The sequence below is a fragment of the Paroedura picta genome, chromosome 11 (genome assembly GCF_049243985.1).
Source record: "Paroedura picta isolate Pp20150507F chromosome 11, Ppicta_v3.0, whole genome shotgun sequence".
Lineage (NCBI taxonomy): Eukaryota > Metazoa > Chordata > Lepidosauria > Squamata > Gekkonidae > Paroedura > Paroedura picta.
The window spans coordinates 12,129,431-12,156,971 of NC_135379.1; the positions used below are offsets into that span (position 1 = coordinate 12,129,431).

Sequence of the window (27,541 nt, forward strand, 5' to 3'; positions counted from 1 at the left end):
TTAGGGAGACAGCGGAAGCCGAATAAATAATGTAGGCTTCAAGGAGGGACACCAGCCTCCAGGTGGGACCTGGGGATCCCCTGGAATTACAGCTCATGTCCAGATGACAGATAGGAGTTCCCCTGGAGAAAATGGATGTTTCAGAGGAGGGATGGCTCTGTGGTACTGTTATCTTCTCCAGGCTCCAGCCCCAAATCTACAGGAGTACCTTATCCTCTGCCAGTGGGCAGGGAGAACATATCAACCCTACCTTCAAGTATCAACCTCACACCTAGTCACAGCCAGCCTTATAATGACCCGATTCTGTGAACTTAGTCAGATTGTGAGTCGGTGGGTGGAAGAAGAAGAAGAGTTGGTTCTTATATGCCGCTTTTCCCTACCCAAAGGAGGCTCAAAGCAGCTTACAGTCGCCTTCCCATTCCTCTCCCCACAACAGACACCCTGTGGGGTGGGTGAGGCTGAGAGAGCCCGGATATCTCTGCTCAGTCAGAACAGTTTTATCAGTGCCGTGGCGAGGCCAAGGTCACCCAGCTGGCTGCATGTGGGGGAGCGCAGAATCGAACCTGGCATGCCAGATTAGAAGTCCGCACTCCTAACCACTACACCAAACTGAAGGGATTGTGTCGGTGCTTGGCTCTTGTGCCCCTTTCTTGCATGCCCAGCAAAATGCCAATTGTCACTTTGGGATCAGGAAGCAAATTTCTTCCAGGATAGACTGGCCAGGGATTATGGTTTGTGGGGGGGGGGAATCATCTTGGCATGGGCTTGGGGTCACTGTGATGGGCAGGTGGTAGTGAATGTATCCAGAGTAGGAGAGGAGGAAATGGAAGAATTAATAAAGATGATGGGAAAGCACTGCAAGTATTTTACCTCTTCTCAGCTGTCCCTGCATCGTTCCCCATGAACAGGGCAGATAAATTTGAGTGTGGAGAGGAGATTTGTGGAGGTGCAGATTTGCCATCTGAGCAAGCAAAGCATTGGCAGTGGGGAAGCTTATCTTACACTCTGAGCCAAAGAAATTTCATCAGGATCTCTTAAATTAGTCAGATCTCATAATGAAGCAGGGCAGGCTCTCAGGAGACCGTGAAGTCCGCAGTCTAATTAATGGTACCCCTGCTGTTACCCACCAGCCAGCTGCCTCCCTGTCCCTCTTACACCAGGAGCCAGAGGAGATAATATTCCGTACCATCTTGATCCCCCCCGGCCTCTTTAAAAACAAACAGCAAGCTGTGCCTACACGCTCCCAAACTCTTGTGAGATTTCTTTTTCTCACCTGAATTCAACCATTTCTGGTTGCTTGTTGCCAAGGTAATCATAACAATAGCCCAACACGCACAAGAGGAAGAAATCTCGTGAGATTTCAGGAAGCCCATAGATTATGCGCAACATCTAACTTTTAAAAGAGGGCTGGGGCAGCAAAGAAGAAAGGAGGTGTTTCTCTCCTCCAGAGGTGACAACATCAGGAGTAGCAGTAATAAGACAAGTGATTAGTAAATGGGCGGAGGCAGCCAGGGGTAGTCGAAATGTCCTGAGCTGCCACTGTGTCTAACATATGAGCAATGTCATCCATAGCTTTGTTTGCCAACTCCAACTTAAGAAATTCCTGGAAATTTAGGAACAGGGCCCGGGTAAGGCGGAGTGTCAGCAGAAAAGAGCCCAATGTGATCCAATGAATGAATGAATGAATGAATGAATGAATGAATTTCTTTATTTTTCATATTTATATTTATTTTTCACATTTGCCCTCCACATCTGCAGCTTTTCACAGGGGAACTGACAGAGTTGCCAACAATTCCTTGGAAATTCCTGGAGATTTGAGGGGAGTAGAGAGGGGAGTTGGGGAGGGATTTAACTTGGAGTCGATGGTACACCATAGGCTCTACCCTTCAAAGCATCCATTTTCTCCAGGAGAACTAACCTCTGTTGTCTGGAAATCAGTTCTAATTCCAGAAGAACTCCAGACCCCGTCTGGAGGGCAGCAACCCTAGGAACTGAACTTTGCCACCTGGAGATCTCCAGGAGGCACCACGGAGCAGAACAAAGGCTGGCCATGATCAGATGGACTGGCAAATGGCCCCCTGCCCTTTGGCCAATTCCCTTGGTTTGTAACAGGCCGCTGTGTAAGTAGTGAGATCACTCTTTGGCACCAGGCTCAGCGATACTTGGAGGCAGAGTGATGAATCGCACATTCAGAAGCCAGGAGGGCTCTCTAACCAAAACTAGATAATTAATGAATAACGTAAACCCCCAGGGTGTTAACTTTTATATGAACAAAGGTTTTCCTTTTACAACAACAACCCTCTCCCCCCCCGCCCTGCCCCCCACAAGCATTTAGACTCTTAGGGACTGGCGTTTCAGTGCCTTGCCAATTAAGCCTTGTGCTTTCAAGCAATGGGAGAAGGATTGAAAGAGCTGTCAGACAAGCTGTTTGCAAAAATGAACATTTTTCCACGAGGCCCTTTTTTTTCCCCCTCCCCTTGATAGTTTCGTGGCAACACAGCAGCTCCTTTGGATTTATTTCCTTGTGCGGTCATTTAAATCTCTCTCTCTGAAAGTCAGACATGAGGGCAATGTTGTACATGAGAATATATGCCCACCAGAGTCAGACATTCCAGCGTTACAGCTCTCCGAGTAATTCTGACTCACCTTTTTGCCACTTGCACTGTATATCAAAGCTGAAATGATATCATCGTGTACATGGATTGGGGGGGGGGGATTACATGTGCATGTGTGGTCTAAGAACTGTCGTTGCTGTGAAAACACAAACCTCACATCTCCATTTTTCCCCTTGAACATTTTCAGTGTATCTAGGCTAACACTGGATTTATACAATTATGCAGCTCAAAAATATGTATCTAATACATGTAGTTAAACCTTTAGGGGAAAACAAAAACAGAGTCCAATCGCACCTTTAAGACCAACAAAGATTTATTCAAGGCGTGAGCTTTCGAGTGCAGGCACTCTTCCTCAGACTCACGCCTTGAATAAATCTTTTTGGGTCTTAAAGGTGCTCTTGGACTCTATTTTTGTTGTGCTGCTTCAGACCAACCCAGCTACCCACTTGGATCTGTCTTTAGGGATAAAGTAATGCAAGTGACCATGACCGGGTTGTTTTCCTTCCAGGTATGACCCAATGGCTTGGACCTAGAACCTTCATTGGGCTGGCAAGGTCAAAATTCACAGTACAGTTCTGTGCACTTCCATTCTTATACCCTAGAAGGGTATAAGTCTGCTTAGTATTCCATTACTATAAAGCTAGATTTTTGGAAATGTCATATAGCATAAGTGACTCCCCATAGCACAGATGCCACTCTGGAACTGGCAGAAGGTATATTTGGCAGGAGCAAGGTTCCATAGGCCTAACTATGGCATGATTTCACATTTCCCCTGCTGAGTACTACTACTACCACATGCTCCCAGACTTAGGGCCAAACCGCACACACCGGTTAATACGCTTCTTACAGTGCAATTCAGTGCAGAGTCATTCCTGTCCGAGGACATTAAAATAAATCTGTACTGTTAATTGCGGCTAGACTACACCGAGACTTGGGCGCTGCATATATGTTATACTTCACATGAGAATGACCCACTGGAACATCTGCAAGCCTTCTCCCATTAGCCACTCCCGCCATATTTCAACACATCAGGCCTCTACAACTTTCTAATTCATTCATTCTGAGTTCCAAAGACAACACTTTTGATGCAATTCCTTTTAAGATGTGCAGATCCTTCATCTATGGATCCTTTGGCCATTTATTAAAAGGTAAAGGTACCCCCTGTGCAAGCACCAGGTCATGTCTGACCCTTGCGGTGATGCCCTGTAGTGTTTTCATGGCAGACTCAATACGGGGTGGTTTGCCAGTGCCTTCCCCAGTCATTACCGTTTACCCCCCAGCAAGCTGGGTACTCATTTTACCGACCTCGGAAGGATGGAAGGCTGAGTCAACCTTGAGCCGGCTGCTGGGATCGAACTCCCAGCCTCATGGGCAAAGCTTTCAGACGGCTGCCTTACCACTCTGTGCCACAAGAGGCTCATTGGCCATTTAATAGCATAATCCATATTTTGCAGTTAGAATAGAATAGAGGAGTAAGGTGAGCCAAGGTGTAATACTGGATCATGTTTTCAAAGCATTTCATCCGAGGGCTTAATACTTCACTCTAGATGCATTTGTATTTTCCAGGGCCACCCAAAATGAAACCCTAACAGTGTTGTGTTTCATGCCCATGCAGCCTGCAGAGAAATCACTCAGAAAGCTCCAAGGAACAATTGCTAGTTCCTTATGCATCTTTCTGGAATTACAAAGGCAGAAAATAACTCAACCAAACATTCACAGAGCAGGCAGCTTTGGGAATCACACTCAAAGTTTCCCATTTGGAAAATGGGGAAAAAGGAACTTCCTTTCAGCTCTTGGAAGTCAAACAAGAAAAGGCTGGCAAAGCTCTGCAAATCATAAAGTGCAGCAAATGTGGCAATAAGATCCCAGCTGTCAATTAAAATCAAGTGCTCAATTATAGGAGAAAATGTAAGAGGCTCTTAATGGAAATCTACAAGCCCCGCCTCCTGCACCTCCTGACTCCTCACAGTCTTAGGCCCACCTCCTGGTCCCCAGAAGATACGCCCTCTACTATCTCCCTACAGGATGTTGTACAATTAATTTATACCACTCTGGACTGGTTACCAGTCAGGTTTATGAGAATCTTATTGGCCTGAGAATCTTATTCTTTCTTCAATTCAGATTACAAACCGTGCCAAGAGCAACAACCAGTTTTATAAATAAATAACTTCCTTCTATTGCATAATTGCACAAAAATAATAGAACTTAGGGCCAAACTGCATGTTATAATGTGCGCAGGTAGACCTTGGCCATATTGCAGCTATGAATTCCCAAGGAGACTTCCAAGGAGAAGCCAGAGGGGGCCAATACAGATCAAGGCCACGTTATGGGTACAGGGGGAACTCCTGCTTCTCCCCTCCCATGCCGTTTTCCGTATGGCACCAGAGGCGGTATTTGGCCATGAGGGGGGGGCTTCATGTGCCATGAATCTTCGCATGCACATATTTTATGGAATTCTGACCTGTAAGATGGCTGTGGGTCCCTAAGGCAGACTTACACATGGTAGAACATGTACCATAGTTTGATCCTCAGTCTGTATTCTTGTGTGAATGTTTGTTTGTTTGTTTGTTTTGGGGGGGTCTATTGCCAAAGACAGGGTGGTCAAACTGCGGCCCTCCAGATGTCCATGGACTACAATTCCCATAAGCCCCTGCCAGCAGCAGCTCATGGGAATTGTAGTCCATGGACATCTGGAGGGCCGCAGTTTGACTACCCCTGGCCAAAGATATAACTGCAGTCCAGTGCACAAAATTGGTGCACAGAGGCCTGGCTTCTGCACACATATCAGGAACACTGTATTTAAAACAGGCGTACATGTCAATGCATATTTGAATGAAAAAGCAGTCTTTCGGCATTGCACAAACAATACTGAAATCTGCATATAGATAACCTATTTATGTCAACATGTGGAGGTAGACTTTCATTCCCATGCTGATCTGATTGTGCAACCCACTAATTGAAGAAGAAGAGTTGTTTTTTATACCCTACTTTTCGCTGCCTGAAGGCGTCTCAAAGCGGCTTACAATTGCTTTTCCTTTCCTCTCCCCACCCGGTGAGGTAGGTGAGGCTGAGAGAGCCCTGATATTACTGCTCTGTGAGGACAAGACTTGACAGAGCCCAAGGTCACGCAGTTGGCTGCATGTGGAGGAATGGGGAATCAAACCCAGCTTGCCAGATTAGAAGCCACTTTGCCACGCTGGCTTGAGGAGACAGACGACTTCATCATCCTGATGTATACCTGGTTTACAACTGCCATACCTTGCCCAGCAGAAGCCAGACTTGTGCCAAAGCCTTCTCATGGACCGTTTATGCACAGGGAACTTCACTGCCTCAGCTCCTGTGCAGGAGCACAAATCAGGGGTGGATGATGTACACCGGGCCAAATGCTCCCCCATATGGGTGCAGGAAGAACTGGGGCAACCTGCCACAACTGAAACTACAGCCTGCAGCCTGGCATGAAACCTCCAGTGCATAAATGGTCATGTGCAGACCACAGTGAGAGTGGCTAATGAGGGCAAATGTAGATTCATGTGGATAGCTATATTGGTCTGAAGCAGCACAATGAAATTTGAGTCCAATGCAATTTAAAGTTGCCATTGGACTCAAATCTGGAGGACAAATAAAACCAACCCTGTGGGCTTATATTAACGCTTAGCAAAATAGAAACAGCATCAACTTTATGAAAATGAGTCCCATGATCAGCAATGAGATAGATTAAGGTGGGGGATGTTTTGTGGATATCAACCACCTTCTGGTGTGACTACAGCAAGGTAAGACATTGGCCAATGCCCCTTATTCTGGCATGCAAGCGTTGTTTTTGTTGCACACCAGAGGCTACGCCACAAGTGGTGTGGTGGGTCCAAGAAGCATAGCCACATCGGTATCAGTTGGTTTCCAGCCTCGCTGCCTGTAACAGCACGGTTTATCATGTCTTCACTAACAGCAATGCTCTGTTGTTGCACCTGTGTCAACACCGCTCAGAACCAGCCAGTCACCCTTGGTATGAGTACGAATTACCTTTCACATCTAGTTTGTCGAGAAGGCATAGGTCACATCTGGCACAGTTACAGAGTCACGGCTCTAGGAATCCGAAACCTCTGCTCCATCTCCCCAATTCACTCCCCTTCCCTTGCAAAAAAAAAAAATGTCCTATTTCACCCATAAAAGGCTGTCGACTTTAAGACTTAAAGATTTAAGCTTCAAGGGGCTATAATTATTTCCCCTGGGCTGTTGAGATTTCTGCAGCTCACGCTTTTCCTTGTTCCGATGTGATTTTTGTCATCATTCCACCTACCCTTTCTTTGGAGCGGGAACAAGTTCTCTCCCCTCGCCCTCTTCCTTTGCCTAAAGTACTCCGTTACAAATTGAAAAATGGAGATCATGGAATAAATGTGAATTACATTTTAATATCAATTATCAATAACAGGAACAAGCTAGCCGGATGATTAATATGGTGATTAAAGTGAGGTGCTCCAACAAAAAGCCAGTCTGCGGTTTGGAAAGATAAAATGGCCTAATTTGTTTTCTTAGCTAACTGGAATCGCACTGAAGTCAGCAGATTGTTTTTATTTGCTCCTTTTGTTCCGCAGGACCAGAATGCTCCAGAAACTTTACATCAATGAGCGGGGTGATCAAATCACCCGGATTCCCTGAAAAATATCCCAATGGCCTTGAATGCACTTACATTATCTTCGCACCAAAGATGTCTGAGATCATACTGGAATTTGAAAGCTTTGAACTGGAGCTGGATTCGAATCCTCCGGGGGGAATGTTCTGCCGCTTCGACAGATTAGAAATCTGGGATGGATTCGCTGAAGGTAAAGGAGGAGGGGGGAATGAGCTGTAAAATTCCACAGTATGCCACATAGAGCCAATTGTTGTTGTTTTCTAGCACACATTTATATCATGTTACAAGGGCCCTGGCTTGGTTTTAGCAATGGCTGTTATAAGTAAGAGATAAAAGAATACTCTGTAATTGCTCAGTGTATTGTACGTGGAATATGTCTGAAGGGTTTGACAGTTGTGTCTGGCTCTAATTTCATAATTCCCAGTCCTATTGCATTGCCCAGTGGTTGTTTTGTGCTGACTGCACCGGTTTATACCCTATAATCAGCCTCCAGTCTTAGCAGGAAAGGAAGGCTGTGAATGAATGAATGAATGAATGAATGAATGAATGAATGAATGAATGAATGAATGAATGAATGAATGAATGGATCATTGCGATCAGCAGCAGCCAATGAAATTCAGATAGATGCTAGCCAGTGAAGTGGAATTCAACACAGGGCTTGTGTTTCTGGGCCCAGCTTTGTCGCCTGTGTACCATATTCTGTCATGAGGCATGTGTGCATTCATACCCTTATTGATTTCTTCAAAGCTTCAAATGATATTATTTTAGTAAAATATCGTTATTTTGCCTCTATACTTACTGGAGAGATTTCTGTAGTTTGTTGTTGCTGTTGTGATGGGCTTAGCGGAACATAGCGCTGGGTTTTTCTCGGGTTGAGCACTTCCCTCAGGGTGCACACAGTACAACTTAGCATTTGTGCTAGTTTGTTTGGGGGGCTAAACAGCTTATCACGGCGCTCCAAACACCTCTGCTGAGTCAGCCCATTGGTCTATCAAGATCAGCATTGTTTGCTGTGACAGCCAGTAGATATTCAGGATCTCAGGGGGAGGTCTTTCGTTTTGTAAAGTGTCATTTAGTTGTAGCCAGCTTATGGAGCCCCCAGCGAGGGTGGTTTTGAGCCAACTGAGAAGCAGAGGTAGTTTCCTGTTGCCCTGCAGTTTCTTCCTTGGTGGTCCCTCCTTCCAGCTATTGATCCTGCTTAACTTCCAAGATCTAATTGGATCAGGCTACACCTTTCTTCCTTCCCTCCCACTTCACCTACTACCTGATTCTTGTAACTGGGGTTTGAACCTGGGACCTTCTTCATACAAACCAGATGCACCACCACTGATTCATGGTCCCGCTGCCTCCTAGTAAGTAACAATGGAAGAGGCAAGAGAATGACTGAAGGATTATCCAGTATTCAGCTTGTCTATTATAACAGTCCTGAAATGGTTTTCTAACTATGCTTGGAAATTTAATCATAGGCTTTGCTCTGCAGCTCAAGGCCTCCCAGTTTTAATTCCTGTACAACTTCTGCTTTTAGCTGATGTGTGGAGAAAAGAGACCAATCAGCCAAATTATCTGAAATATATTTTCAAAGGGATTAGTGTCAAGGTTTCTGCCCTCCAAAGTACTAATTTTCTGGGTTCAAGAAGAAAAAAATGACTGGATTGAAGCCATTAAAAGAAAGTGCTGTAATTGTTCCAGCGTAACTTTGGATTTGAAACGTCTTTTGTTTAAACTGTAGCAATCCGGGTTGTGACAGTTAAAAAACATGTATTCCTGTTTCGACTTACTTGGCAGATTCTTTTTGAAAGCGCGCTTGATTTCACATGTGTAAGGCGTACGTTTGTCATCGTTATGTAATATTTGCTCTAGAAGACATAATAACAGACGGCTTGTTCTACTAAAACAGGGCTTGGGATGAAGACAGGAATAAGAATAGCGTCCGTTTTAAAGAACAGTAATGAGTAATGAGAAATCTCTTGGGGTCTGCTCTCTTTACAAAGGCAGCCGACCCAAGGATGGGAGACTTTTAGCCCTGGAAAACTTCAAAGAGCCGGGGGGGATGCTATACCTGTAGATGTTCTAGTGTGTCTTTTCAAGGGGACCGTGGTTCCCCCAAATCTAGGACTCATGCCTTTCGGACTAGGATTGTCTGCTGTGGGTTGGGAAGGTATAGGAAATCACACAATTTATCCATATAGTATGTGTAGGGCCATATAGGGCCAATTTATCCATATAGCATGTGTAGAACATGCTATGGGCCCCACATTTCCAGGTGCCCCCAGTATCAGGGCTGTAGTGACTCTTGTCCCTCCTTTTCCCTCTTTAAGGGCATTTTCAGGTCCCCCCCCCCCCGGATCAGGGCTGTAGCCACTCTCCCTTTTCCCTCTTTAAGGGCACTCGGTGACACTTTTTTCCTCAGCCGGGGGCCTTTCTGCCCCAAATCTGGCTGCTCCTGCCTCAATTGTACTCTGCTAGGGCCCTGCAAATCCTTAAACTAGCTCTGGTGCTGTGGGCCTACAAATCCTCCAGCCACTCCTGGCTAAGTACTGTCCAGAGTTTAGTAGGGTTGCCTGCTGTTCACAAGCATAGGGATGGTTCAGGCAAGCGAGAGGATCCGGCTAGACAGAGACTTTTCCAAAAAGGCTAAAGCACTCTGAGATAGAGAAGAAGCTCTTCCTCGTCTCAGTTCTACCCTTTTATCCAGCAGTGCCCTGAAAAGCTAAAGGAGGGGAACAAGACACCTGATATGTGATTGAGATAGACTGAGTTTTCTCTAGGCACAGTCTCTGTAATAAGCATTGCTATAGCACATTCCCATGTGCTCAAAGGGTCATTTATATGGAATCCATGCCACAATTCTGTGCCTATGAAATCTAACTTGTAATAATGTAATAGGATTATCTTTTTTCCTTCCAGTGCTAGCTTTCTCAGTGCAGGGAGCAGGGTTTATTTTTGTTTGTTTGAGATTGGGGAGAAATGAAACTCATATTTGCAGAAAACAGTATTTTGAGGCCAGGCAGTGGGGACATAGAGAGATGCACAAGCAGAGATGCCTAGGAGTCTAAAAGAAGCCACCAAGACAAGCCTCAAACATGGCTCAGGCCAGAACCCAAGATTCAAAGACTCCTGGAACCCATATGTGCTGCTATGAATGTTAAGTCTGAACTAGAATAGTTTTTGTGTTAAATTCCACTCTGTGAGGAAGACACACAGAGAGGTATTTTTGATAGTCACCCGTCATTTCTGGAATTCTTTGTCTTAAAAGACCTGCAGTGGTACCAAACCAACAGGGTATATGTTTTCTAATAGCACGTTACGATCTTTTAAATTTTGTTGCCTAGGAATAAAAAAGAACAATGAGCATATTGTTACCCAGTCTCAGAACTTGTGCATATGTCCAATAAATCATAAATCTTCCAAACAACTCTTTAACAAGCGAGGAATCCCTTGGGGTGGGAGAAAATGAAAGCCACACAGTGAAGCAAAAAGAGTTGAGTGTAGTTTTTCTGAGCAGGAGGGAGACATTTTTTTAAAAAAATACTTCCACAAAAGGCAAAAGTTATGTGCTAGGGTAGCCTGACTGACTGCCAGCCATTGATGACTTCCGAGTTAAAAATCAGGGCATAACACACAGAGCCAGCGTGATGAATGATGCATTTTCATCACACCATGTTTCTTTGAATCTTAACCATGGAAGGCTTACTCAAGCCCCAAGATGATGGTACAGGGTTTTAAGCACCTTTGTCAGTGATCAGTATTACAGGGACTCCACTAAGTTCATTGTGCATTAAGTATCTTTTACTCCAGATTTTCTGCATGCACCCACACGGACCTTGCCAGCTCTGGTACCTTCAACAGTAGCTTAATCCATAAAGCCCAACAGGTGAAAAGCATGAAGATTGACATTGGTGGGGGGAAATCGCTATTATGCTGCAGATGCAGTGGGCTTACACTGTGAAAGTACACACCCAGCTTACCTTTTGTGGCACTCTTGAGTTCTGTGGCGCTTCCACACAGGCAGGATAATGCACTTTCAATGTGCTTTTGTGGCTGGATTTTCCTGTGCAGAACAAGGAAATTGACTTCTAAGTGCATTAACCATTGGGCGCGGAATGGGATTTGTTTCACCTGTTCTATATTGTTCTTTAGGGGCTGGCTGTTTTAAAAAATGCCTGATTTTGGAAAGGGGGGGGGGTTAGGCCCTAAGCAAGCTATTAGTGGTATTCATGTAGATTAAGTGCTTGAAGTTTAACTAGGTTAAGCTAGCATGCTGAGGCATCTGAGACCTACCCATTTGTGGCTGACCACACCCAGGGGACTGTGGCCAGATCTCCCTTAGTGCTGGCGGCATCATTTGAACTTGTATGCTGATGAGTTTGGGGTCACAGTGGTGATGGTCCACTTCTTGCAGTAAACAAGGAAGAGTGCATCTGGTAGGGTTGCCAACTTTGGGGTAGTGGCTGGAGATCTCCTGGGAGTAACAGAAATCAGTTCACCTGAAGACACTGGCTGCTTTGAAAGGTGGCTTTTATGGCCTTTTGCCCCATTGGAGACCCTGCCTTCCCAAAACCCTGCCCACCTCAGGTTCTGCCCAATATCCTCCAGATATTTCCCAACCCAGAGGTGACAACCCAGGCGTCTGGGGATGTTGACCCCATCTGGGAACTCTTCCTAAAGCACTGGGAAAATGTGGTTCAGGTGTAATGTAATAAAACCTACTTTAGCCCAACTGTTGCATATATACATATGTATTATAGAGTGTGTAGGGGCCAGAAAGAATATTCTGCATATGGGATTTGTTTAATAACTTCCTGGAATAAAAGGGGTGTTTTGCCCAGCCTGGATCTATTTCATGGAAAGCACATCATGGTACTACTTCCAAGAAGGACAGTACTCCTCATTCACTCAGCATCTCCTAGAGTAATTTATTGTCCCTAGAAGATATCGGGGAACCTTTGCACACAGAGAGCAGTATGCTCCCCTAAGAACTTCCATCCGCTAATTTCAATGGGAGAAGTTAGCATGTGTATAAATCTGCGCTGAAATCAATGGAGCTTACCTCTGGCTGTATTACATTTGTACACTGAAGGTAGTTAGCTAATGAATTCTCTCAGAACAAATGATGAAAAACACAAACAGGTTTGTGTGCGTGAGTGTGCGTTCGCATGTGTGTGTGTGTGTGCGCACATGTGTGTTACAGGTTCATATTCTTGCCATGATTTTAATCCCTTCTTAGGTATTTTTTGCAGGGGTGGGTGGGGAAGCACAAAATCACTCAATCATCCAGTGCTGGGCTGAAGCTGTCAGAACAATTCCAAATATTGAGAGTCATAAAATGCAATACTTTCTATCAGTGACTCCAAATGGGTTCCAGCCACTCTATAATTCCAGTTTAAGCAGCCAAGAGTAAATTTGCTATGTTGAAATCCATTTGACCCTTAGCTCACAAATTACAAGGCAAAGAAAGATTAATAGGAGGCTTCAAGAAAGACTGACATTTCCTAGCTAAGCAGGTAGTCATATAATCGGGTGAATTATTGGTCAAGAATGTTTTCTGCACAGTGAACAATTTAGCGTGGGTGCCTTTTACACGTTATTAAGTAATTTATTGTCATTCTCAGGTCTGGAAGCCTGAAATTGAAAATTAAAGGAGAGAAATCTAAGTATGCTCTGTATTTATATAGGAAAAAGCTAAAAACCTCTCTTTCACCCAGTTCAGGTCAAATCAATATTACATTAGCTCAGTAGGCAAAGCCTTACAAATTGCGAAAGAAATTTCAATACCTCTTTATATTGTTATAACTTTCGCCTGCTGGTGCTTTTTTTTTCTTTTTTTTAAGCAGCGAGAGATGAGAATACCACTGCGATATCTAGAAGCAATATTCCCAAGAAGAGAAATTTAAAATTACAAAGTGTATCTTTTAGGAGAATAATAAGGCTGCCGGTCACACTGAATCTAAAAATGCGCTTAAAACCCTTCTGTGGGTTATCTCCAAGGAAGCTTCCTTGCAGGAAATGGGGAGGGGGTGACTCAGAATACGTGCCACAGTATGGTAGGGCCATGGCTTCTGTTCTCTTCCTCATTAAGGTCAGCGGCTGCAGTGATCAAAGGACCTAATGGAAAGGAGAAAAGGCACAGATGTTTGCCCATCGGACAGAAGTGGGTGGGGGCAACACAATGGTAAAGACTGAATGGCAATTAGTCCAGTACAAGCCTTGCACACAATCCTAAATAGCCATTTTGCAAAGGGCAACGTTAAAGGGGGTCACAAATCAGCAAGCCCCTCTGGCCCCTATAAAAGCTGAGAGACCCTTTCTGTGGTTTGGGGAGACCATATAAAGCAGCCCAGTAAACATGATGCCAAACATTGCTAGGGAACGTCTCCTTCTTTTCCTTCCAAATTTCCCTGTTATATGCATAAGCAAGGATTAGGCCTGTTGGCATGCAGGTGCTAGCCCACCTTTACCTGCCCATGCATAATCGTTCCTAGACATCACACAACATATACTGCCGGTCCCATTCTAGGTTTCAGCACCAAGGGGTGGACTGGCCATTTGCATTACAGGGAAATGTTTGGGTGGGCTACTGCCCATTGTGGCCAACAGCAAGCAGAGCCAAGCCCCAGCAATTCTGGCTGAAATTCAGGCATCACTTGGCTCTGTATAATAGTTACTTGTACACCCTTTCCCACTCTGAGATAAATTTTCCCTCCAAAATGAAAAGTCGTTCCCTTATGGGCTGAGTAGCCCTTGTAGCACGGTTTCTTTATTATAAAAACGACCCATCGTGTTACTATTAAATCTTTGGGGCTTTATTCAGAGCAACCTTTGGGGGCGGGGGGAGTTGTAGAGCCCTTCTTATGACCCTTTTTAAAATTTGGGTGTTTTTAAACCACATACACATTTTAAATTTTTTTTTACAAAAAATAGGGAAGTTGGAATGAGTAATCAAACTTTTTTTATATAAATCAAATAATTTACAATTCCAAATTCTTAGTTACAGGCTTTTCTTAGGAGTTCATGGGCTTTTCTTTCAGGTGTTGAGAATTCTTTTAACCTAGGAGGCTTCATTACCGTGTCTTTCCTAAAACATGTCTGCCTTTCTTTTATCTTTGTATTATTAAGTTCTCCTGAATGCCCTGGGCTCCTGAAAAGATGGCATTCTTTCCTAGTATCACCACCTACCCTCCTCCTAGATGCACCAGTATCCTACTGCTTACTGAGGAGTCTGAATCACTTATTCACACACACACCTGAGGAAACATACTACCCAGATCTCCCCCTTTTTAACTGGGCAGGGATCCTCCTTCTCTCCTTAGAAGGATTGTCCTTCCCATTTGACCCAAATTGGAGTTCACACCTCACTGCCCAAATTCCCACTGTCAAATATCTGCCCTGTGTGAATTAGCTGTCAATAGAAAACTCAGTCTTCTAACTCGAGTTTCTCCTCAGAGTGGATGGTCTGCCCTCTGAGCCAGCATCCAAATCAGAATCCAACTTAGAATAGACTGCCTCTCTAGCACACAGCTAGAATATCAGTTCCCTCTCAGCTGTTGCTGAGAACTATGTGTAAAATCTGGTGTTTATGAACGTGAAGGTACCGCTAAGGCAACCAAAGACTTTTTACAAGAGATCACACCTCCAATGGGTTTTGGTAGGAGACAGGGATGTACTTGAGCTCATGTGACACCTCTGTTCTTACTTGCAAGGAGCGCTGCATGAGCTCTTTCCATCTCCCCCCGCCCTCCCCAGTTATTCGATGAATAAGGCTCTCCGTTGGGTGCTTGACATTGAGTCTGCAATGGCCTCTCCTGCTCCTGCTTCCAAGACATGCTGTGTTAGTAAACCAAATGTAACATTTGACTTTTTTAAAAATAAATGTAACTGTGCTCAACAGAAGGGCTCATCTCACAGTGGATCTGGCATCTGGTTGCATTTATAGCCTAGCTGCAACTCAAAGGCATTCCCCAACTTTTACTACCTGGACGAGCAATTACTGAGGAAGGGAAGTTTTTGGGGTATGCATTTTCACGCATCTGTGCTCGAGTCAAGATGTTCCTGGCCCTGTTAGGTATAATCATCTGGGTTCAGCCTCGCTCGAGGGAGGAGGTAGAAACCTGAAGAATGAAAAAAGTAACTAAGACAACATCTTCTAAATCTCCCCCAAAACCAAAAATAAGCCATGATTTATCAGGGACTGACCAGTAAATAGGGACAGGTGTAACATATGGAAATGCTGCATTCAAAACCAGAGAAAACGTTGGCATTTCATCCTTCTCCAGCCAAGTCACACAGAGAGGAACCCCATCTTTCTCAGGTCCTGGTCTTTGGAATGTGAATCTAAATTAGCTAGCTGTAGTAGTAGTAGCAACAGCAGCAGTAGCTGCAATTGTTGTTAATAAAAACATGAAACTGAAACTTCATTACAGTGAGTAAAATCACTGGTCTAATCTCACCAACAGAAGTTTTCCAAGGACTGAACCTGGGAACACCTGTACACTAAGGATTGATTGATTGATTGATTGATTGATTTCTATCCCACTACTGCTCAAAAAGACTTGTGGCGGGTTATAGGGTAAAAACCATAAAACCCGCTAATAACCATACCCCCTCACAGTAACGGCAAGATTGGTATAAAACAATTATCTCATCCCTCTCCCATAGCTACTCCAGATGGAATGCACAAATGTAAGTGCAGGGACCTTATCCCATGGAGAGTCCTAACTGATCTTAAGTCCTGGCCTCACCCAAAGACCTGGTGGAAGAGCTCTGTCTTACAGACCCTGAAGAACGAGAACCCAAAAACCCCTGGCCCCATTTGAGGCCAGGTGATCCTCCTTAGAGCCTGGGACCTCTAGAAGATTAGCACCTGCAGAGCAAAGAGCCCTGTGGCAATTCCTCAGAACAAGCAATTCCTCAGATAGGTAGATAAGTAGATTATTTACTACTGAGCAGTGGTCCTATCCCTTAATAATTATCTCTGTGATTTTAGAGCAGAAAACTAAGAAAACACTGAACATGGATGTGTACCAATGTTAATTTTAGGGTTCATCATGAGCTTGAACAGTGCTGCTCAATGAGCTTAAACACAAGTTGACCATCTAGAACTGATAGCACGTTGGGCAGTTCAGAATGAATACTGAAAGGCCATTCCATTATCCTAACAAACAGATTGCAGCAAAATAGCTACAAAGCTGGTTGCAATAAAAGTCATGCTAAATCAAAAGTACCCACACAAATTACGCTGGGCCACATTATCTTAATAGCAGAGGAGATACTATATCACATTATAACCTGCCCCCATGATTTTCGTATCCTACTATAGGAAAGGAAAATCAATGTCATCCAATTTCATGATGCAAATATACATTCCTCGTTGTGGTGGCTGATTTGTTAGAAGGCATAGCTCATGCGCCATCATTCCATGATCTTTCCAACTAAATTAGAAAGGGGAAATGGCTGAACATGTGATATAATCTCTGCATTGGACTGTATCAGCCAAGCCTGTTGTGCATGCCAGCATCTGCACTGAGAAACATAGCAGTTACATAGTGCACCATGCAGGTATCGTGTCCATCAAATCAGTACGTCTCACCCATGAAAATCCTTGCAGTTGGAAGCATCCCCAGTGCCATAAGGACATAAGGAGAATCCTGCTGGATCAGACTACTGGTCCAAGTATTCTGTCAAGCTGTTGCGCACAATGGCCAACCATTTACCCAGGACAATCAACAAACAGGGCAGAAACGCTATAGAGGACATGGAGCTAGCCAAAATGCTAATTTACAACAACCTGGCAATCCCAGTCAATGTTCATAATCCAAATTTCGCTGGCCAAGGACAAGGCTAGAGCCTTTATAAGAACAGCAGTTGTGGCAGGAAGACTAAAGAATACTGGGGGAGACCCAGGATCAAGCAATACCTTGCCGTAGAAGCTTGCTGGGTGATTTTGGGCCCATTGCAGTCTCTGAGGATAAAATAGAGAAGAACCATGTAAATTGCTTGGGGTCACCATTATGGAAAAAGGTGGGGCATAAATGAATCTGAGATATGTGTCGCAGACTAGAGTACCACAGTGAGATTAGCATTCTGCCTCTTATATCCTGCACTTAATTGCAATAGTTAATGTCTAAGCAGGTGAGGAAACACCTGTTGTGAAAAATTCTAGACAATTTATTGCAAGAGCCCTACTCTTTATGGGGGGGGGAGGTATCCTGCCCTCCCTCCAAGGAGCTCAAGACAGCACACATTATTCTCCTCCCCTCCATTTTGTTTGCACAACAGTCTTATAAAACAGGTTATATATGTGTACCTCTTTGAGTTCCCTGGAGAACAGATGGAATAAAAGAAAAAGTACTAGATGGATTTATTGTGATGGGCTTAAGAGTAGAGTAGGATTTTTCAGTAGAGGTTTCTTGAGGACCGTAGAAGGTTTTCGCCAATTGGGTGGGACTGAATTAATTTTTTTTAAGATTTAAAAAATTGGGGGACAATATGACCATATATGGCTATGTTGAACTCCCCAGTGGTCAGTGATAGGCCTGGAGGGGGTCGAAAGGGACAGGCTCTGGTCATAAAAATCCTTGCTGACTGAGGCACATCACACATAGTAGTACTCTCATTTTAACTTAACTGCACGGGGGTGGGGTGTGATGGGATATATGGAGTGTCAGTGGCCACTGTGCCATTTCTGGCATCGGGGGGCAACAATCTGATGTCACTTCTGATGACATGTGATTTCTAGGGGTGTGGCAGGGAGGTGTGGCCTGCTGGCATACCTTCCGGGGTTTCTCAAAGTCTGAAGGACGATTTGGGGGCTTCTCAGTGATAAAAAGGTCAAGAAAGGCTGGACTAGAGCAACGCCACATAGGACAGCATTGTGAAACAGTGAGTTGCAATAACTCCAGATCCCATAACATGAAGTAATAAAGCCAGAAAATGGACGACTAGCCGCCATCAAAAATCAGACTCACCAAGTATTTTGGACAAAAAAATATAGGGTGGTTGCCACCACAGTAGGTCAGGAACACTGACAATTCTTACATTGTTTGCATGAGGCGATGGAGAAACACGCTGACAGAGTATCTCGGTCCTAGCAATGATTACATGCAGATTTCGTAGCATCTATTGTGTCATCGCTGTGAAGATCTCTCCTAAGCAGCACCAGATGTCCTGCCTAGGCTTCTAGCCTAAACATAAAAGGTTCCGCCCATTTGGGAGGAGTCACACATTAGTGTGTTAGAAGGTGATAGAACTAAGAGAAAGATACCGACAGTGCAATCCCAAGCATAATTAAACCCTTCTAGGCCGCAGTGTGAGAGCATGGGGGCAATGAATGCTGATGTAGGACGAATGGGGGGAAGCGAATGGCTGGGAAGTCGAGCCTGTGTGTGTTTTGGCTCTTAGCCACAAGGAAATTGTGGTAAGGCTCTTAAGCTTAGAAACTGTAGCCAACCCTGTTATAGATTTTTTACTAGCAAAAAGATTTGTTGTTCTTAAACTTCTTGAGGCTACTTTGTTGGCGTATATCTCCGGTGAATCCCTCAGAGGGATATTATCGTAATGAGGAGGAAATATTTATATTCGGCGTGAATTATTTCCTTGGTGGCACAGGCCACAGTGTGAGCGAAGTGGGGGAAGGAGCAGGCTGAAGCTGTTGAAAGCTCAAACGGGGAAGGCCTAGCTTAATGGCTGGCTGCAACCATCCAAGGCATTTCTCTGCATTTACTAAAGAATCCACAGCAGCTTGCCCTGCTAACACCGGAGGTCACTGAATGAGTGTAAAATCTTTACAGTATCCTACAGAGCTACAGTCGCCAGTCCAGAGGATGTAGACAGAAAGCAAACAATAGAAGGGCAACCTCTTAGGACAAAAATACATGTCAACACACCAGTTTAAAGGGACATCCCGTAAATGCCCATTTGTGCTTGCTTGAAAAGGTTGGGTATAGCAAAGCACCATCACATCTTCATATATCTGTGTATATATGCATATAGGATATCAAGCTGTCTGTGTATAATTTGCTTTGAGGTCACCTTACTACAAGAAATTGTTAAATTTATTTGGATATTGATTGCATGTTTTCCTCCCAATAAGGAGTTGGGAGTTCAATCCCAGCAGCCGGCTCAAGGTTGACTCAGCCTTCCATCCTTCCGAGGTCGGTAAAATGAGTACCCAGCTTGCTGGGGGGTAAACGGTCATGACTGGGGACGGCACTGGCAAACCACCCCGTATTGAGTCTGCCATGAAAACGCTGGAGGGCGTCACCCCAAGGGTCAGACATGACTCGGTGCTTGCACAGGGGATACCTTTACCTTTACCTAATGAATACTACTTGTTATCAGCACTCCTTGGTGCTTCTAAGCACGTGGCTTATTGATCAGAAATCGTATTCATAAAAAGGACACGCCCTGGACGCTTATATGTTTTCCAAAAGTTGCATTAAGAGCAATAATTTTATGGCAGGCTAGGATGACATATCACCATTGCAGGACGCTTGCTGTTTCCTGTGAAGCCCACTCTTCAGGGGTCTATATAGCCTGTAGTCATTGTCGACTGTTGCGCAAGAAATGTACTTCACCATTGTTTTCTCTTCCCCCCCCCCCATTTCAGTTGGCCCTCACATAGGCCGATATTGTGGGCAGAATACACCAGGCCGTGTGCGCTCTTCAACTGGCATTCTTTCCCTGGTTTTCTACACTGACAGCGCAATAGCAAAAGAAGGCTTTTCTGCCAACTACACCGTCTTGCAGAACAGTGTGTCGGAAGGTCAGTGTTTATCCATCCTGCAGCGCTTGGCGTTGATTGTTTTCAGTCGTGTCTCCTCCCCTGCTGGGTGCCACATGAAATATTGAAAGAAACCTTAGAGAAATAAGGACGCGGTCTATTTTTAAAGCAGCTACCCTTTGGTTATCAATGCAAGAAAAAGGCATTTCCTCTCAAGTTTGCTTCCCTAAAAAGCAGAAACAGAAAACAGCATAACTAGACAATAGGCTCAATCCAACCATATGGGGAAAGGAGGAAGGAGTTCACTTGGACTACCAAAAAGACTGTGTTGGGACGCATGAGACCTGCATAGACAAAAGCCATGTGGGATGGAGCAAAGACATCTATTATGTGACATTGTGTTAGGGTTGCCAAGCCAAGGCATACAGCTAGTGGAAGACTTCTGCTGTGATGTCATCAGTGATTCAGTGATTCATCAATTCTGGCATGATCTCATTTGGCCCAAACTCTGGTTTGGGGTGAATGCCAACACATTGCTTGACACATGACATCACTTCCGAGTCATACCAGAAGTGACATCATGGTATTGATACAATGTTGACCTCGGAGTTTACCTAGCACACACACCCAGTATCCAACTAGGCATGGCAGTGGGCAGGCTGAACTGGCGGGAGTCCTGGCCTCATTAGATGGAGTGGAAAAGCTGGCTGGCTCCAACCCGATAAAAAAATCCTCCTTTCTTAAGTTATGGGACTTGAGGTGGCATACTGAATTTCTAATTTAGACACTGCTGAGACCTGTGCCAGTTTAGCTTCAGGAAGGTTACTGTATTGTGTACTTTCCATCATGAGTAAAAACACTTAGCATTTATATAGCACTTGTGGTGTACAAAGCACTCTACAAACATTATCTTCTTGTCAACTGTAGAAATCAGCAGATATAACAAAGCAGGATGGACCCAAAACCCACAAGGGGGGAAATGTAGAAAATCCCAGTATTTCAGTTATTCATTAATTATAATGTCTAGCCTGAATGCTCAGGGCAAATAATTCATAGATTTAAAGGTAAACACTGAGATTGTTGAGAAATCAAAATGTATGCCAATTTCATACTGCATGGCAGCTACCTTAACTACAAAATCAGATATTTTCTAGAACCCAGCCCTTGTCTACACTAAACTGAGGTCTGAAAAATGCTGTAATTTGCTATTTTAATAGAAATACCACATTTTTAAGCCAGTCTGACTGTATTCCTAAATGCCTCTTAACAACCAGTTGTAATTTTTCTGTTTGGATTTACAAAATTGTTTCTGTCATAAAGGAAATGCTGATCAACCAGATCTCATTTGTTAAAAAGACACCTTCAAATAGAATTAAAATTGAAGAGAATACAAGGTTAATCATACCCTTTCATGTTGCTGCTGCTGTCTGATTTAAAAAAAAAACATTTTACAGCATAGCTCTTGTCAACATTTAGTGCCTTCCTGTCTGAATTAAATGTTTGTCAAATGGACTGGCCTGTTTGATCTCCCATATAGGGGGAAATGGGTGTGAAGGTTAGATTGATTAGCATTTCAGGCTGAAGTTTGGAAGACAGATAGATCAAATTAAACATCGTTGCAAGTTCGCCAACAAAGCTGTGGACATTAATTTAACTTCCATCCCGCATTAACAAATGTTCCTGTCTTCGTGAAAATTAACACAGAGAGAAGCAATTGTTTCTCATTTTTAGCACAATTTTCGTATCAGCTAACAATTAATAGACAAGGATTTTTTACAATCCTAGCATATCTGACCCTTAAGCCACAGCTACAGGAATAAATTTTGGAAAACATCCCTTTGGGGGAACAACCCCACCTATATTTCAGCATAAGGATGCTAGTACCCAGGGGGGACCTGTGGATCCCCAGGAATTACAGGTCATCTCCAAACTAAAGAGATCAGTTCCCCTGGAGAAAATGGCTGCTTTGGAGGGTGGACTCTGTGACATTGTACCGTGCTCAGGTCTTTCCTCTCCTCAAACCCGGCTCCCCCCAGGCTCCACCCACAAAATCTCCCGGTATTTCCCAACTCCGAGCTAACAACCCTACTCCAGAAGGAAAGATGAAGCAGAGTCACTTCTCATCATAGTCAAAATGGGAAACTGTGCTGCTACACAAGGCAGTGTAGCCTGGTGGGAACAGAAGTTCACAATTTGGGGCAGGTTCTGGTCCCAGTTATAGGACAGAGCATTAAAATACTGATCTCTAGAGCAGGGGTAGTCAGCCTGTGGTCCTCCAGATGTCCATGGACTACCATTCCCAGGAGTCCCTGCCAGCATTTTTACTGGCAGGGGGCTCATGGGAACTGTAGTCCATGGACATCTGGAGGATCACAGGTTGACTACCCCTGCTCTAGATAACCAAGAAGAAAATGGCCACTCTGGAGGATGGGCTCTATGGTAGCGATCCCCAACCTGTGGGCCGCGGACCACATGTGGTCCTTCGACTAATTGGAGGTGGGCCCCGAAGGACACCTTCTCCCCCCCCCCCCCCGGCCCTTTACTTCATCCCCCCCAGCCCTTTACAACATACTTCATTGTTGTGGCGTGTCTGTATCTTATTTTGAAGGGATGTTTAAATATTACCATAGCGTTCAGAGAGCGTTAGGGCAGTGGTTGAGAGTAGAGGAGTAAACTACCCCCCCACCGGGCCTCAATAAAAGGCGTTGAGTGGTCCCCAGTGAGTGGTCCCCGGCGTTGAGTGGTCCCCGGTGACAAAAAGGTTGGGGACCACTGCTCTATGGCATTATACTCCACTGAGGTCCCTCTCTGCCCCAGAGCTCACCCACTCCTGGCTCCACCTCTAAAGCCTCCAGGTATTTCCTAACCCAGAGCTGGCAACCCTATTTCAGCATGTGTAGAAATTACAAGAACCCTCTAAGATTCTGAAAAGTGATAGCAACCCAAAATGGCAATACTGCCCCCCATGCTAATCAATAGGGATCCAAAGTGACAAAGAGATCAGTCATAAACAGGTCTCTTTAGAAACCCCCCCCCCCCAGGTTCAGTGAGGCTTACTCCCTGGAAGGTGTTTTTAAGATCCCACTGGAGATCACAAATAATTGGGTTTCTTCATTCAGTATATTAATTTCACTAGGATTTTTTTTTTTTTGCATTGACTTCAGTGGTATATGGACGGTAGCCATGACTTTTTAGAGAAATTATCATACGGACTTATTTCTGCTTATTTCAGATTTCCAGTGCATACAACCACTGGGAATGGAATCCGGCGAAATTCATTCTGACCAAATCAGCGCGTCTTCTCAGTATAGCACCAACTGGTCTTCTGAAAGGTCCCGCTTGAATTATCCTGAAAACGGGTGGACGCCAGGGGAGGATTCCTTCAGAGAGTGGATACAGGTACAAATTGTTTAAAGTTTTAACTTCTTCTCAAGGCACTTTAAGGAAAGCAACGGGGAGAAATGTTATTTTTAAGAAATGCAACAGATTGTAGAGTTGAAAAGTTTTGTCTCATATGGAAAACAACATTGCTTGAATATCTCACACCCCTCTTAGGTCCGTACTACAAACAGATTGACTCTCCAAGGTATTGGGGGAAAGAAAGAAAAGGTCAGGAAGATTAATTCTTCAGCTTCCTGCATTTTCCCCCCCCAGCCTTCTGGGCACAAATAACAGAGATTTTGGTTTAGTGGGAAAAGTCAATATTAGTTTAACAGGCACTTAAAGCAAAATGGTCTGTTGAACAGCCCCTGGTAGTTTTCAGATGAATGATATCTCAGGGGCTACTCCGTGCCACAAGGTGAGAATTTAACCTCTGAAGGCTCCAGATTAAACCAAAGGTGAGGTGAATTCACTGCGTTCTGCCCTTCAGTACAGTTTGTTGACAAAATTGCAAATTTTACTTAAGTTTTCAAGTGTGGTGGATCAGAGCTGGTACAGTGGAATCCTGCATCTGGGAGGGGTAGGATCAAGGACAGCATACTGTCAGAAAAGTACCATCAAAGATCTTTGATACATGGCCATAAATCCATTTGGTAGCAAAATATAGGCATCTGATCTGAAGTAGCTACATGTGTCACTGTGGCAAGCCAATATTCGTCTATATCCATTCACTGGATCATGTTTCATATCCTTGGACCAAATGAAATTCAGCTGCATCATATGAGTTACACTCAGATTGAGAGAAGAAAAGCCTTCACCTGGTGTCCAATTTAGTACAGGTGTGCCTGGGCTTGAGTGTGATGTGGGGGGGGGGGGCTTCCAGAATTCTTTTTCACCTGTATCTGAACACACATGCTAATATTCCTTGCTGGGAGCAGGCATGGTTCCAAAAATAAATTTTTCCACATAGCACTCTGAATTGGTGTTGTTTCTGCAGAGGGAGAAAGAAATACACAAGGGTGGGTGCCTTTTTCTCACTGCAGTCTCTGCTGCTCCTCACATATATTGTGGATCTTTGTGACAGTGCGCTCTTGCACAATTGAGGATTTCAGTTCAGACAAACACCAACGGGTTTTGTGCATGTGTATTTTTCCACCCTTTCTTTTTTTGTGGTCACGAGCCCGTGCAATTGCTAAACCAAGCGCACGGTTTCTTTATCGTCTGTAGATACGCTAAGATTACTCGTGTGAATTGTTGCAACTAAATGAAACTTCCTGGGTTCTTGTTTTTTTTCCCTTACTGTGACAAAACTTCAAGGCCTTCATTATAATAAAATATCGGGGCATTTCCGTGAGCTGTTTTAATTAGAATCTTTGCTTTCCTTATCACCGTGATCTAAATACAGTTGATGGCAACGGGAGGCAGGAGAGAAACTATTCATGTTAGTTAGATCACAATGTAGTACGGAAAGCTTCCAGTAGTTTAAATAACTGGGTCATTCTTTGAGCTTTTATGATTTTCCATAGGAAACATCTAACTGACATATAAGAATAATGAATCATTAGCCACCAATGCAGACGCTCGCATGGGTGTTTCCTCTGAGGATTGCTGTCTGCAAGAAAGCTCAAAAACATGTTGAGTAGTCATCAGCCAGGGGAAATCTTTCATTCCTGATCCTTCGGCACACAATGGAGCTCTCAGGTGTCCAGATTACGAGGTCTCATCACATCCCGAGCTGCTGAAAACCGGCTAATTGTAAATGATAAACTTAATCACACTCCAGCTCAGCAAACAAAAACAAGTTAATTCTAACTCCCAAGGTATACGTGGAAAAAAAACACACACGCACAACGGAGCAAACCTTGATTATAAAGCAAAAGATGTGTTGCCGTTAATTACCGCCACTTAGCTTCCCAGAAAGGTAGTGCTTCAAAACTGCTTAAATGAACACCCTTCTTTTGAAGTAAGATTTGCTTTCATATTCACCATTACATGGTACAATTTTTTTTTAAACTGATAGTATGTTGTAGCTGTACGTGTGTGTTCATTGTTAGATAAACTCAAAAGGGTTTAGAGGGTGGCAGTAGAGATGGCAGAGTGGTAAGGCAGCAGACATGCAGTCTGAAGCTCTGCCCATGAGGCTGGGAGTTCGATCCCAGCAGCTGGCTCAAAGTTGACTCAGCCTTCCATCCTTCCGAGGTCGGTAAAATGAGTACCCAGCTTGCTGGGGGTAAACGGTAATGACTGGGGAAGGCACTGGCAAACCACCCCGTATTGAGTCTGCCATGAAAACGCTAGAGGGCCTCACCCCAAGGGTCAGACATGACTCAGTGCTTGCACAGGGGATACCTTTACATTTACCTTTAAGTTTCAAGACTCTTCTGGCGAGAACACTTTTTATATTAAATCCTTTGTAAACTGCAATACCAAATCAGTGATTTATTGTGTTTCCTGCACCCAGGTCACTTCAAGACTACACAGTAGGCAAGAGGGGTTCCGTGAGATTTCTTGGGGAGGGGAGCATCCCCTTTCCTCTCACCTGCAATATGGAAGGGGCATCCCATCCCACCCATCTCTGCTTCCTTCCCTCTTGCTCACCCCCCTCCTGTCACTGCATCCTTCTCTCTCAGCTCCTTGTCCCTTCCTCTAAGATTACAGACGTGTACCAATACATCCACCATGGCCCCTTCCTCTTGAGGCATCTTTAATGTAATCACAGCAGCACCTACCTCTCATTGCTGTAAAAAGGAAATTAAGCACGGCATCACCCATACAAGCCCACTGATTTTAGTGAATTTAAAAGGATGCAGCAGTGTAGGACTGCACTGCTAGGCATCTAGAAGCAACTGGTGATAGCTGCAGAAGAAGAAAATCAAATGGCTAGTCTGGAATTCGCTTTCTGAAGTGAATGCTCTTTCTTACAGATGTAAGCCTGAATGGGGCTTATAGGAAAAGGTGGGTGGAAGCAAGGGCATGCTGTGCCATGGGGAATCCGTCCATGCTCTGGGTACTGGCACCAGTAGTCAACTGGTTTTTTTCCCCAGAATATGGAATGTCTTGAAAGTCACCAAAGCAAAGCATGGGAGAAAGAGTGACCAAAAAATAAATCCGTATTTATGTTAGGGATGTGTTTTTCACTCCTTTCAGCTTTACCCAAGCCTGATGGATTATTTTTCTGGCATTCTGCTTACTTAGTGGTGAAATGGCTATATTGTCATTTTGGTTTCCAAATGATCCTTTAAATTAATCAAATGTATGGAACTGTAGTTGAAACGCATGTTTGACTGTTCCTTTCCCCCCCTCCATTAACATATCCTTTTATGGAGGGGAAAACAGTATACTTTTTCCATTCCTGTAATCTAAACAGCAAACATGTTAATAGGTATCAATTACCAGCCAAATTCTAGCTCTCAAAAGCAGTCAGAAGGCCAACTCAAGGGTTCCACATCTGGTTTTAGTGAAATCTGTTCCTGTCTGTGGTATTTAAAATCTAAGGAACTCCTGTTATTGTACAATTGGGAATCCTTAGGGAGTAAAATGTTAATCAAATCCATAACATGCAAGGGTTTTATGATTGCACTTTCAAGACATTCCTTTTAAACGGATGGCAGATTTTTTTTCCCCTTGCCCTGGCAGCAGTAATTGTATTTTTACAGAGGACATTTAACATTCAAGTGGGTCCAATAGTTGCATTTAGCTGGGGCACATGAAATGCGTGCATGGAAACAACTTTCCTATCATAGCCTAGAAGCCCTCGAGCAAAAAAACCTAAGTGTTTGTAAACACAGTTAGCACCTTGAGTGGAGTCAAGCATCTCTTGAGTTTTAGATTGTCTTGTTACCCACTCCGGTAAATACTAGCCAGAGGCAATCTCTACCCCACTGTGCCATTGTTACCGAAAAGGAACAAAGCCTGAAAAACAACCTCAAGAACATAAAACCAGTACATTAAACTGGAAGAATTTAGAGCAAGTACAGGTGTGCAACGAAACTTAACACAGAAATGGTGATCTGTATAAAGTACATATGAATGCCAGATACCTAGCTCTCGGGGCGCCAGTATTTATGGCTGTATGAAAACATGGCTTGTCCCGATGTGAGTCATTTGATTCTGAGAGCCCCAAAATATCTTCTGCTTGGGTCTTAATGAGTCTTCCCACGGCACCTTTCCTTTCTGCTAACTAAGAGTTTGCCATGGGTT

The 27,541-nt window shown here is 44.1% G+C and overlaps 1 protein-coding gene across 1 annotated transcript in view; it reads left to right on the top strand.

Annotated features, from left to right (window-relative positions):
- The window catches only part of NRP1 (neuropilin 1), a 140,204-nt gene that overhangs the window by 57,528 nt on the left and 55,135 nt on the right, over positions 1-27,541 (top strand). The window contains 3 exon segments of the mRNA XM_077304236.1: positions 7,205-7,432; positions 19,847-20,002; positions 23,193-23,359. Of these exon segments, the coding sequence (XP_077160351.1) occupies positions 7,205-7,432; positions 19,847-20,002; positions 23,193-23,359 (551 nt within the window).